General features: G+C 54.6%; 1 protein-coding gene across 4 annotated transcripts; it reads left to right on the forward strand.

Annotated features, from left to right (window-relative positions):
• The first annotated feature begins 45 nt into the window (after positions 1–45).
• On the forward strand, positions 46–11,067 carry kctd17 (potassium channel tetramerization domain containing 17). Of its 4 annotated transcripts, none has more exons than XM_088930310.1 (7): positions 46–2,583; positions 5,188–5,296; positions 5,917–6,008; positions 6,364–6,462; positions 6,713–6,838; positions 7,711–7,839; positions 9,613–11,067. In XM_088930310.1, exons 1-6 carry the CDS (start codon positions 2,161–2,163, stop codon positions 7,792–7,794), a joined length of 933 nt encoding a protein of 310 aa, XP_088786436.1. In that variant the 5' UTR covers positions 46–2,160; the 3' UTR covers positions 7,795–7,839; positions 9,613–11,067. The 4 variants fall into 4 exon arrangements, with proteins under 4 accessions (XP_088786436.1, XP_088786437.1, XP_088786438.1 ...); XM_088930311.1 differs by having other exon boundaries at positions 6,367–6,462; XM_088930312.1 differs by lacking the exon at positions 7,711–7,839.
• The last annotated feature ends 952 nt before the right edge of the window (positions 11,068–12,019 follow it).

Consider the following 12,019-nt stretch of genomic DNA (forward strand, 5'->3'; position numbering starts at 1 on the left):
CTGTCCAGAGTTTTATTGCTTTCCGCGCTGGGGCAGGAATATACGAGCTCCGTGGCACTGGGGGTGAGGGGTCCGTGCTTTCAACACCGGGGGTTACCGTGCCTTAATCATCCATAGGCCGTGAGAAAAGCAAACAATATATCATATGGAATTACCGTATAAAATGAAAGTTATCGCAGTTTAGTTGTGTTAGAACAGTGGTTCTCAAACCGTGGTACGCGTACCTGCAGTGGTATGTGGAGTGCCGCCAGGTGGTACGCCAAATGACCCTGGAACTTTGTTGTGTGCGCTGAAAAATCGGGACGGGTTTTCATATTTTGTATTTTAATACGTGTCGAATACGCAGCCTACATACTACGATACAGTGCGCGCTAATACTTCAGTGGACACAAGAGATACTCTGTAATTCTATACCACTCTATAGGAATGCGTGCTACAGACGCAAGTGACCAATTGTATTTTAAAAAAGCTACTGTATCTCCAGCAAATAGGGAGAAAGGAGAATGTGCGTGATTTTGGAACAATGCTAATGTTGTAAACACAGGAATGCATAGAAATGCGTGCTACGGATGCAGGTAATCTTGTGAGCACACGAAAGCGTGATAGATAATAGAAAAATATTTAAGAACTGTTCTAAGTTAATTTGAGAAAAATACACCGAGAGTCTCTGTGTTTCGCTCCCATGCGCATGAAATAAAAACTTAAATACGGAAATAAAAACGGAAACGCGGAAAAATGCAAACTTGCGGATTGCTAAAGCAGGTAAGCTACACTATTAGGTGTGGAGAAAAAGCTGCTGAACAGCTCGACCTGCTGCCCCCCCGAAAGACACAGTCATTCATAGAATTATTGAAATGAAGGATTATATCGAAAGTACGCTGATAGAGCGCGTTAAGATGAGCAGATGTTTTTCACTGCAATTAGATGAGTCTGTAGTCGATTTGGCCAATTCGCTCGTTTACGTTCGATACGAGTTTGAGGGTACGTCAGACTTTCTGTTCTGTAAGCCGCTACCCACAGGAACTACAGGAGAGCACGTATTTCAGCTTCTGAATGAATTTCTCGAAGAGAATGGCCTCGACTGGATAAAATGTGTCAGAGTTTGTACAGACGGTGCTAGAGCAATGACAAGCCGACACAGAGGTGTAGTTGCACGAATTAGAGAGGTTGCTCCAGAAATTAATGGACGCATCGCGACATCCACCGCGAGACCTTTACCGTCAAGAAAATGCCTGACGATTTAAAATCTGTTAGACTCTGTCGTGAATTAATTTTTCGAGCCTTGATCCAATTCACATCTGCTTTGCTCGACTAAACAGGCTCACCCCTCTCACTGAAATGGTGCTTTTTATTATTTTTATTTGTTGTTGTTACTGTTTTTTTCTGTAAAACACTTTGAGAAGCCACCTTTAAAGGCGCTATATGAAATAAAGTTTATTATTATAATATTTATTATATGTGTGTGTGAGTGTGTGTGCACGCGCGCTCATGTTGGTCATTGAGAATTTCTGGGGTTCCTATGAGATGATGACTTGTAGGTGGTACCTGGATGCTTTGGTTGGATTAGGGGTGGTACTTGGTCCAAAAAGTTTGAGAACCAGTGTGTTAGAAGGTGATCCAGTATGTTTATGATCTCAGTAGAATTCAGAGTCGTGCTGTACGTTGCTGGTTTTGGGAAATATGTTGGGGACACAGGTGTCAATCGTAAAAAAAAAACAACAACGAACAATTAAGCATGTAATTGGAAATCCAGAAATTCAGAGATCACCAGGGGCACCAACGGTGAACTGTCTTCATGGACAAGAGCTGTATAAATTAAGGTACTCGCTGGATTTGAATTATGAATGACGAGATGGTCCCCTTTAGAAATCGGCGATTTGGGGTGACTGCTCAAGCCTGCACTCGACTGTACACAGGACACCCCGATTTACACGACGGCGTTCCCAGCGGGGGGGGCCTACAGACCCCACAATGCACCGCGCACGGGACGTTTAAAGACTACACTTCCCGTCTGCGCATGCACGGCACGGGGAGGAGGCGTGGGGCGAGGAGAAGGAGGGAAAAAGAGAGAGAGAGAGAGGGAACCAGGGGAGAAAGAAAGAAAGGAAGGAAGGAAGAAAGAGGGAGCCGTGAGATTTTAGTCTCGGGAAACCCGTCAAAATGGCAACGGAGGAGAAGCGGAGCGGGGGGTGGCGGCAGCAGCAGCAGCGCGCGGCGGAGGCTGGGCCCCCCTGTGCGTGTCATAGCAACAGCAACAACAACAACAGCAACAGCACCGGTACCGGCACCGGCACCGCCGCGGGCGACCCCGGTTCCAGAGCGGACGGCGAGGTCTGCGACACCGCGGCGACCCCGACCTCGGTCTGCCCGGAGCCCGGGAGCGCCGGCCCGGACTGCGGCTCCCACGACACCGGGACCGCCGGGACCGCCGGCACCGGCACCAGCGGCCCCAACGGCAGGGGCAAGTGGGTCCGGCTGAACGTGGGCGGCACCGTGTTCCTCACCACCCGCCAGACCCTGCTGAAGGAGCAGACCTCCTTCCTGTACCGGCTGTGTCAGCATCAGGACCTGCACTCCGACACGGTGAGGTGGGGCGGATCGGGGTGTCGCGGGGTGTCTGACCTTGTCCCGACCCGTCCTGACCCGGGCTGTGTCCCCATCTTCACCTCGTAGCGCAACGTGACACACGACAAAGACGATCAAATGCGGTCTCGGGGTGTGGGCGTGGGCTCCGGGTTCCCTCCGGCTTGCTGTCCCGTGGGCGAGTCAGTCAGCGTGTCTGTTGACCTGACACACACACACACACTTGAGTTTCTTGAGTCTGGGGCTCAGCTGCTCGGTGCTCGTGATTAAGATCTGGGTGTCCGTCTGTTCCCTATATGTAAGAAACGTTTGGTTGTTAAATCCGAGGATCTCCTCCTGCTTCCTGAAGGAAACCAGGGTGTCTGCTATGGCGACAATTCGGAATGGGGTCCAGCTCCCGTTCCACACCCCCACCACCCTCTGTGTAAAGACCTGCCTCCTGTTCTCCGTTTCAAACGCTCTTCCACACGGTTTCAGTTCCCACCTGTGCCCTCTGGCCAGCAGCGGGTGTTACTCTGCTGGCTCTGAAGGAGTCCGCTGGATTAACCTGGTCAGTGACCGGTCAGGTTCTGGATAGTGGTTTCGGGTCCACTCCGTCTTCTCCGCTCAGCTCTAAAGAGCCTGCTGGTCTCTTGGGTCGCCTCTCTTCAGAAACCAGAGCCCCTCGAATTTCATTTGTGGCTTCTCTAGTTTGCTGATCACCCCTTAATCGCCCTTCCACGCGTGTCTCCTGGAGAGCAAGCTGGGGTCTGCGAAAAAGACAGATTCCTAATGCAAGAGATTGTCTCTGGCCAGTGAAGTGATCTCTGGTTTCATCTCCAGTTTTGACTCGTTCACTTAACTGGACTGGAATCCAGGCCGTTGACATAACCTGGGAAGAGCTGAGGTCCCCGTGCTCCCCTAACTCCATCATCCCCATCCCATCGAGGCTCCTGGAGATGGACGTCTATCTTCTGTGTGCGTCCGAGACTGTTGTTGCTCGTTCAAAGACCCCCAACAAGACTCCGCTCTCGTGTTGCCGCCCTCCCTGTGGGTGGGCTCTGCCTGGGCGGTTCTCCAGTCCCGGGTGCGGGCCCTGTCTCGGGGTGCGGTCTCGGTGGCGTCTGAGTGACGCCTCTCGTTTCCTGGAGGACAGCTGGCGAGCTCCCACCGGGCCTCAGGAACCCGCGGGGCTTCTCCCTCTTGTGTTTAACACAGACCTGAGTGCTTCCGCTGCCCGGGGCTGTGCTGCTGCCTCCTTCCTCGGCGAACACCTGAGCCAAAACCCTTGTTTTGCACCTCGGCCCGCTCCCTGGCGTGATTAGAAAGGTCCCGTTTGTGTCTCGGAAGGATGTTTATTTATTTTTTAATCTCCTGGGCTTCCCGATACGCCTTTAGCTTGAGCTCACGATAAACTGCACTCCTCTTCTTTAACTGGATCCTGCTTTATTGCTGAATTATTTTACGAAGCCCTTTCTCTTCCCCTCTTTTCCTTTCCGAATTAGGTTCGCTCAGCTGTTTGGGACACTGTTTTCGTCCCTCTTGGGATAAATGTCTTGTGCTTCAGACAAGACCTGTTTAAACTGTGGCCTTCGATTTCAGCCCCTGCCTTATCCTCTCTTAAGCTTTGCCTCTTGCTTTCGAACTCTGCTTTTCTGAAATTCAAAGCTTTTGGTCCCACCTGAGTCCGTGCAGTCTCTCTCTTTCTCTCTCATGCCTGCTCTCTGGCTGCGTGCAGAAGGCCTGTTGCTGTGTGTGTGTTGGTGTGTGTGTGTGCATGTGCGCGTGTGTGTGGGGGGGATCTGTGGTGCAGTCCTGTCCTGCGGGCACAACAGCCGAGAGACCAGAACAAACAGGCCCTTTTCCCAGCAGCTGATCTTATCGCTGGGGTTGCTGTTCAGGAAGCGCTGTGCGGTTGCTGCAGCAGCTGCCGGTCGCTGCTCCGGGAGCCGAGCGCGCTGTGCGGGCCCTCCAGACAGTGCCGTTCCACTCCATGGCTAGGAGCCCGCTCTCGGCTGCCGGGGACAGCTTTTACAACCAAGAACAGGCGGCAGTTCTGTGCGCAAAGGGCGGTGGGAATGGGGAACAGGCTCCCCAGAAGCGCAGATCCCGGTTTCTTTCAGGAAATGGCCGGATCAAAGGTCAACCCGTGGGGAGGGTGCAGGGGTCAGTCACACACGGGCACAGACACACCCGTATTCCTGGGAGCCAGTTACCCAACCCGCACCAGCACGTCTGTGGACAGCGGGAGAGCAGGCTCTGCAGGGAACCTGCCGAGCAGAAACAGGACTGGCCCGTACTGGTTTCTCCTCGAATGGTGCTGGACTGGCGTCTGGACCCTGCTTGCTGCAGCAGGGTGTGAGTAAAGCTGGGGAACCTCTTGCAGATGCCATCCAACCTGAGAGTCAGTGGGGTGTCTGATTGGCCCTCCTGGGCTTGTCTGGTATCCCCCAAAACCCACCCTCCTCCTCTTCCTCTGTCACCCTACATACAGGTCCCCAAAACCCTTCTTCCTCTTCCTCTTTCTTGTTTTCCTGTCTATTAAGAGCAAGGAGCAGGCAAGAGAAGGACCTGTATTTGTCTGTCGATCAGACACTAATTCGGCTCTTGTCCGTCTGTCCACAGGACGAGACCGGGGCGTACGTGATCGACAGAGACCCCACCTACTTCGGCCCCATTCTCAACTACCTTCGTCACGGCAAGCTGGTGTACAACAAGGAGCTGGCCGAGGAGGGTGAGGCCTCCCTGCTCTCCGCTCTGCTGCCTTCCTGGAAGGCGAACACGCTCCCTGCCTTAGCGGCAGACAGGGGCTGCTTCTGTCCTGTAATAACACACTGTTAACGAACTTTTACTGTTCGCAGACCACAGACCAAGAGTCCCGCTGAGCCTCTGTCACTGTTCCTACTCATACGAGTTTGTTTCGGATCCGTAGCTCAGCTGTGATCTCAGGGCTGTAGGGGCTCATCCTGGACTGGGACCCTGGCTGTGATCTCCAGGCTGTAGGGGCTCATCCTGGACTGGGACCCTGGCTGTGATCTCAGGGCTGTAGGGGCTCATCCTGGACTGGGACCCTGGCTGTGATCTCCAGGCTGTAGGGGCTCATCCTGGACTGGGACACTGGCTGTGATCTCAGGGCTGTAGGGGCTCATCCTGGACTGGGATCCTGGCTGTGATCTCCGGGCTGTAGGGGCTCATCCTGGACTGGGACCCTGGCTGTGATCTCAGGGCTGTAGGGGCTCATCCTGGACTGGGACCCTGGCTGTGATCTCAGGGCTGTAGGTTGCAGGCTGTAGCTGTCTGAAGAATGTGTAAGATTTTTTTTTAAAGTGCTATTTGTTTGTTTGTTTTTTCCAGGTGTTTTGGAGGAAGCCGAGTTCTACAACATCACGCCTTTAATTAAACTAATTAAGGAGAGGATTCAGGAACGCGACTGCAAGGCGACGCAGGTGAGCCGCCAGGACGTCCTTGACACCTGAGAACCTTTCTAGTTCCCCGTCGTCCTCGACGCTGCTGTCTTTCCTACCCCCTGTCTCTGTGTAAGTGTGGGTGTGAGGCTGGAAGGCCTGACAGTTCCTGTGTTTTAACACCCCAGGGATCTGTGCGGATGATGCAGGTGCCCTTTAAAGAACCCCACTTCGTTTTAGGGGACCTTGTTCTTTCTGAAGAAGTGTCACTTAAGTGTTTCCTTCATTTCCAACTCTCTCTCCCTCTCCCATTCCTTCTGTCCATTCTCCCCTCCCACCTGTCTCCCATTCGTCCTCTCCCATCTCATGACTCTCCTCTCCCCTCTCTCCATACCAGCAGGTTCCTCCCAAGCACGTGTACCGGGTGCTGCAGTGCCAGGAGGAGGAGCTGACCCAGATGGTGTCCACCATGTCCGATGGCTGGAGGTTCGAGCAGGTGGGTCCTTTCTGCGTGTGTGCAGAGCTCGTGCCTCTAAAGAGTGATCTGTTTCCATTCATTTGTTGCTGGATCTTCATTCGTGAATTCATCACTTAATTTTTTTTACTTAACTGGTTTTAAAGACAGCTCGGGGGTTCATGCCTGGGCTGGACCTGGACGGGTTGGAGCAAGACCAGAGGCCTTTTGGATCGCGGTGAGCGCTGTCTCGCACCCTGACCCAGGCCCTGACAACTGTCCTGCATTGCAGATGGTGAACATCGGCTCGTCCTACAGCTACGGGACTGAGGACCAGGCGGAGTTCCTGTGTGTTGTGTCCAAGGAGCTGCACACCTCTGGAGGGGGGGCAGGCCCAGAGCAGAGCCACAAGACCAAGGTAGGAAACTGGGAACTGGTTGGGAGGAGTGTGCTGATTGCGATTGCTGTGGCCTGGCTGGGGGAGACTGGGTGGGAGGAGCGCGCTGAGTGCGATTGCTCTGGCCTGGCTGGGGGGACTGGTTGGGAGGAGTGTGATTGCTCTGGCCTGGCTGGAGGGACTGGTTGGGAGGTGATTGCTCTGGCCTGGCTGGAGGGACTGGTTGGGAGGAGTGTGATTGCTCTGGCCTGGCTGGAGGGACTGGTTGGGAGGAGTGTGATTGCTCTGGCCTGGCTGGAGGGACTGGTTGGGAGGAGTGTGATTGCTCTGGCCTGGCTGGAGGGACTGGTTGGGAGGAGTGTGATTGCTCTGGCCTGGCTGGAGGGACTGGTTGGGAGGAGTGTGATTGCTCTGGCCTGGCTGGAGGGACTGGTTGGGAGGAGTGTGATTGCTCTGGCCTGGCTGGAGGGACTGGTTGGGAGGAGTGTGATTGCTCTGGCCTGGCTGGAGGGACTGGTTGGGAGGAGTGTGATTGCTCTGGCCTGGCTGGAGGGACTGGTTGGGAGGAGTGTGATTGCTCTGGCCTGGCTGGAGGGACTGGTTGGGAGGAGTGCGCTGTGTGCGATTGTGGTGCACAAGCCTTTAGTTTTGGCCAACGCTAAGTTGTTAGGGGAGAGCCTTTCACTGTTGCGCCAGTGTGCGATACCATACAGCGTCTCCCCTTTCACCCTCTGATCACTGTGCAACGGCAGTTTCCTTCCCCTCTCGCGCCTCCCCCAGCAGGTAAGATGGCAAGAAACACAGGACATGGTTTGGATCTCCTCAACCTCTTCAACTCCGTCTCGACTTCTCTTTTAGTTATTTTTCCCTTCTTTTTCTTCCCGTTGGCAAAGCCCCCCGGAGTGCAGGAGGAAGGAGCGAGGGAGGAGACGGAAGGGGAGAGAAGTGCCCAACCGAACGAGTGGATTAGAGATTAAAAATATATTTGCGCGTTACAAAAAATGAGGCGCTGTTCTTTCTTGGTGAGAAAAACCCCAGTCTTGTGGTTGTTGTGCTGGTGGTGGGTAGCAGTAGGTTTAGAAGTGGTGTGCCACATGGTTTGTGTTGGGGGATCCTGGTGTAGGGGGCACTCATACTGTATATCCACACAGGCTCTCTGTCTGTCAGCACTGCTTTGTAATACAGCTGTAATACTGTATAGCCTTCTCCTCTCTCTCTCTCCCAGTCTTTCAGCTCTGACCACTAGCCCACACTGCCTCCCTCTCTCTCCCAGTCTCTCAGCTCTGACCACTAGCCCACACTGCCTCCCTCTCTCTCCCAGTCTCTCAGCTCTGACCACTAGCCCACACTGCCTCCCTCTCTCTCCCAGTCTCTCAGCTCTGACCACTAGCCCACACTGCCTCCCTCTCTCTCCCAGTCTCTCAGCTCTGACCACTAGCCCACACTGCCTCCCTCTCTCTCTCCCAGTCTCTCAGCTCTGACCACTAGCCCACACTGCCTCCCTCTCTCTCTCCCAGTCTCTCAGCTCTGACCACTAGCCCACACTGCCTCCCTCTCTCTCTCCCAGTCTTTCAGCTCTGACCACTAGCCCACACTGCCTCCCTCTCTCTCTCCCAGTCTCTCAGCTCTGACCACTAGCCCACACTGCCTCCCTCTCTCTCCCAGTCTCTCAGCTCTGACCACTAGCCCACACTGCCTCCCTCTCTCTCCCAGTCTCTCAGCTCTGACCACTAGCCCACACTGCCTCCCTCTCTCTCTCAGCTCTAACCACTAGCCCACACTGCCTCCCTCTCTCTCCCAGTCTCTCAGCTCTAACCACTAGCCCACACTGCCTCCCTCTCTCTCCCAGTCTCTCAGCTCTGACCACTAGCCCACACTGCCTCCCTCTCTCTCCCAGTCTCTCAGCTCTGACCACTAGCCCACACTGCCTCCCTCTCTCTCCCAGTCTTTCAGCTCTGACCACTAGCCCACACTGCCTCCCTCTCTCTCCCAGTCTCTCAGCTCTGACCACTAGCCCACACTGCCTCCCTCTCTCTCCCAGTCTCTCAGCTCTAACCACTAGCCCACACTGCCTCCCTCTCTCGGCTCTTTCTTAAGACACCCTTGACCTCGCAGATTTGAAAAGATGCAGCAGCGCTGTGGCCTTTTCGTTGTCCCTGAACTGACAGAATGACATCAGTCGTTTTCTCTTCGTGCAGTCGAATGTGTTTCGAGGCGCGCTCTGATTCAGCATGCAAGGCTCGTTCATAAAAAAAAAAGACATCTGCGGGTCCTCAGGGCTAGATTCACTCCAGTAGTGTGCCATCTGGGTTGCAGCGCAGAGACCATGGAGGCTGAAGGCCTGGCCTTCACACTCCGAGCTGAGCCCTGCTCCTCTTCACCAGCAGAGCCCACGGGCCATCGCAGCCCAGCTGGGCTTTAATCTAAGGCGTTCACAATGAGACCGTGAACAAAGTGACAATGCGGAGGACTCCGTTCAGCTCTTCTTGCCTGTGTTGTGTCTCTTCGGGGTTTAAAGATCTCAGAAAAGACGGGAGAATAGTGTCTTCAAGGAATGGGCCTGAGCTCGGGTGTGGTGTGTCGTCGTTTCGCTGTCCGGCTTTTAAAAGAGGTGTCCAGACGGAATTCCTGAACTGTTTTTTCTCCGTGGGGCAGCGAGGATCCGCGTGCCCGTCGGCCCGCAGTCTCCTCGCCGAGAGGAATCCTGGGACGGCGGTGTCTCGGAGTAGCTGTCCGTGACGGCAGCAGATCTAAACGCGTTCTCACGTGCCTCTCTCTCTCTCTTCTACTTGCAGCTTTTCCAGATCCACGGGCACAGGGTGTAGGATGTAGGAGTGTTTTCCCCAGTGGAGTCGTGCGCTGTCGTTCTGTCCCAGGCCCACCCTGCAGCGAGCCAGCTGCGACCGGCACGGCCCTGCGGCGCGTCACTAGCAATACAGAACATCGGGTGCCTTGATACAAAGACGACATTGCCGTGTCGGAACCGGACTTGTGCATATTTATTATTTGTCCTTTAATTTGCAAAACGGTCGCTTTGGGGACCCACCTCGGAATCTTCTCCGCAGGTTGTAAGGTTGTGTGCGTGTATCGATGTTTGCGTGGACAAATCTCAAGATGCAGACTGGGAACCAAAGACACATCTTCCAGCCTCCTGTCCCAGGGACAGTGTACCTCGGTTGGGCCAGTGCTGGCTCTCCATCGCCACCTCCTGGGCGGCGGGCCACCATCCTGAACCATGAAGCTTAGCGGTAGTAGTGCCTCCTCCTCATGACATCTGTTGCTGGGTGTACGCCAGCTGTTTTTCTGAAATGGATGGTGTCTGACCCTACAGTACAGTCTACGCGCAGTGGCTGCGGTAGGCGTCGGTACACCTGCAGCGTATCCTCCCTCTCCAGCAGTAGGAGCCAGGTGTGTACAGTATCACCACTCTGTGTGTCAACGCCAGGTCTGTTTACTGTAAACATTTCGCACCTGGTCGGAAACCCGTAGGGCTTGGGTGTACCTGCACACCTGTTGTGTATGTACTGCTTTCTCTGCACTCCCGGTGACCCTCAACGGTCAGGATGGGTGCCACCCACCCTGGTCTAGAGAGCTCTGATAAGTCTTCCGGGTCTCCCTTAACTCATCGATTTCTGTATAGACCTGGAACACGTGGTGTCTGGTCGAATGAGCCAGTTAACTGTCTCCGTTCAGTCAGGACGGGCCTGAGTTCGCCAAGATCTACAGGGGTCGTGGGATTTCTGTGGAGGAGGCTCTCTGAGCTGCTTTGTTGACCAAGCCCCCTGCTTCGATGGTCACAACAGGTTTGTTCCAGGCGTTTAGAAACTGGTGGTTTCAGGGTTGCCTGTTAATTCTGGGGGACCGGGGCTCCCCAGGGCCAGGGGCTATGCGTGCATACTTCTAGATCTAGTGAGGGTGGGGCTCACTGGCTGAGGACAGACTGCCAACACTGTGGAGTTGCAATAGGCAAGAGATCCGAGGAGGTCGTTCCTCTCTCGAACCGTAGGTGCAGACTTTGCCTCAAACAGTTAGCCAGCACATCCACCAGCCAAGCTGGACATTTCCCGTCTTACTCTGTGATCATTCTTCTGCCTTCCTAGTGCATTCATTTCAGCGGTGCTTCCCTGATACCAGGTGCAAAATTGAAAGAGAAAAAACTTTTTTTATTTTTTTTTTCACTTTGTAAAATGTTTTTTTTCCATGTAAAATGTTTAGTTGCTTGTCTTAAATATTACACTGTCATGGATGCACTCTGTCGTTCAAGCAGTTTTTGTCACACTTTCTTTTGCGTTTGCCTCATAGGGTTGGTTAAGGTCCTTAGATCTGTCACTTCACCCCCAGATGCACGTGTGCAAGATCGGGTTATGCTGGGACTGGGAAGAGCGTGCTGTGTGTGACTGCTCTGGCCTGGCTGTGGGGAGTGGTTGGGAAGAGGGTGCTGTGTGTGACTGCTCTGGCCTGGCTGTGGGGAGTGGTTGGGAAGAGGGTGCTGTGTGTGACTGCTCTGGCCTGGCTGTGGGGAGTGGTTGGGAAGAGGGTGCTGTGTGTGACTGCTCTGGCCTGGCTGTGGGGAGTGGTTGGGAAGAGGGTGCTGTGTGTGACTGCTCTGGCCTGGCTGTGGGGAGTGGTTGGGAAGAGGGTGCTGTGTGTGACTGCTCTGGCCTGGCTGTGGGGAGTGGTTGGGAAGAGGGTGCTGTGTGTGACTGCTCTGGCCTGGCTGTTGGTATCTGGGTCTCCTCCTTCTCACTTCTCCCAGTTCTTGACCAGTGTTTCTCTCTCCGGTGCTGGAGATCCATATCACACAGTCCCGCCTGGGCGTCGAAGGCTCTGTACGGTACAGGACTGGGTCGATTTACGCCGGCTGCTTTGTCGAGCCGCGCAAGAGCCTCGCGGGCCCTGTGGTCCTGGGTCGGGAGCAGTTGGGCCCGGAGAATCGCTCCGTTTCCGTCCATGAGCTAGAGGAGAGGGAAGACCTTTAATTCAGAGCCAAAAAGAACTGCGATCCCAGGGTCCTGCAAGGGATGCTTCCTTGTTGCCCCCGGATTTACGCCACTCGTTTGCACACCTCCATGCCCTCCGCACATGGAGTGCGGCCCGGTTCTGGGTGAGCAGCCGGGCCGCACCGGGCTGAAGTTCTGCATCGGCAGAGCAGGTTCGCTACCGGAAATGCCTGGGGGCTGGACGAGGGAGCCCTGGATCAGC

Source organism: Atractosteus spatula, chromosome 13 (assembly GCF_055471065.1).
Source record: "Atractosteus spatula isolate fAtrSpa1 chromosome 13, fAtrSpa1.hap1, whole genome shotgun sequence".
Taxonomy (NCBI): Eukaryota; Metazoa; Chordata; class Actinopteri; order Semionotiformes; family Lepisosteidae; genus Atractosteus; species Atractosteus spatula.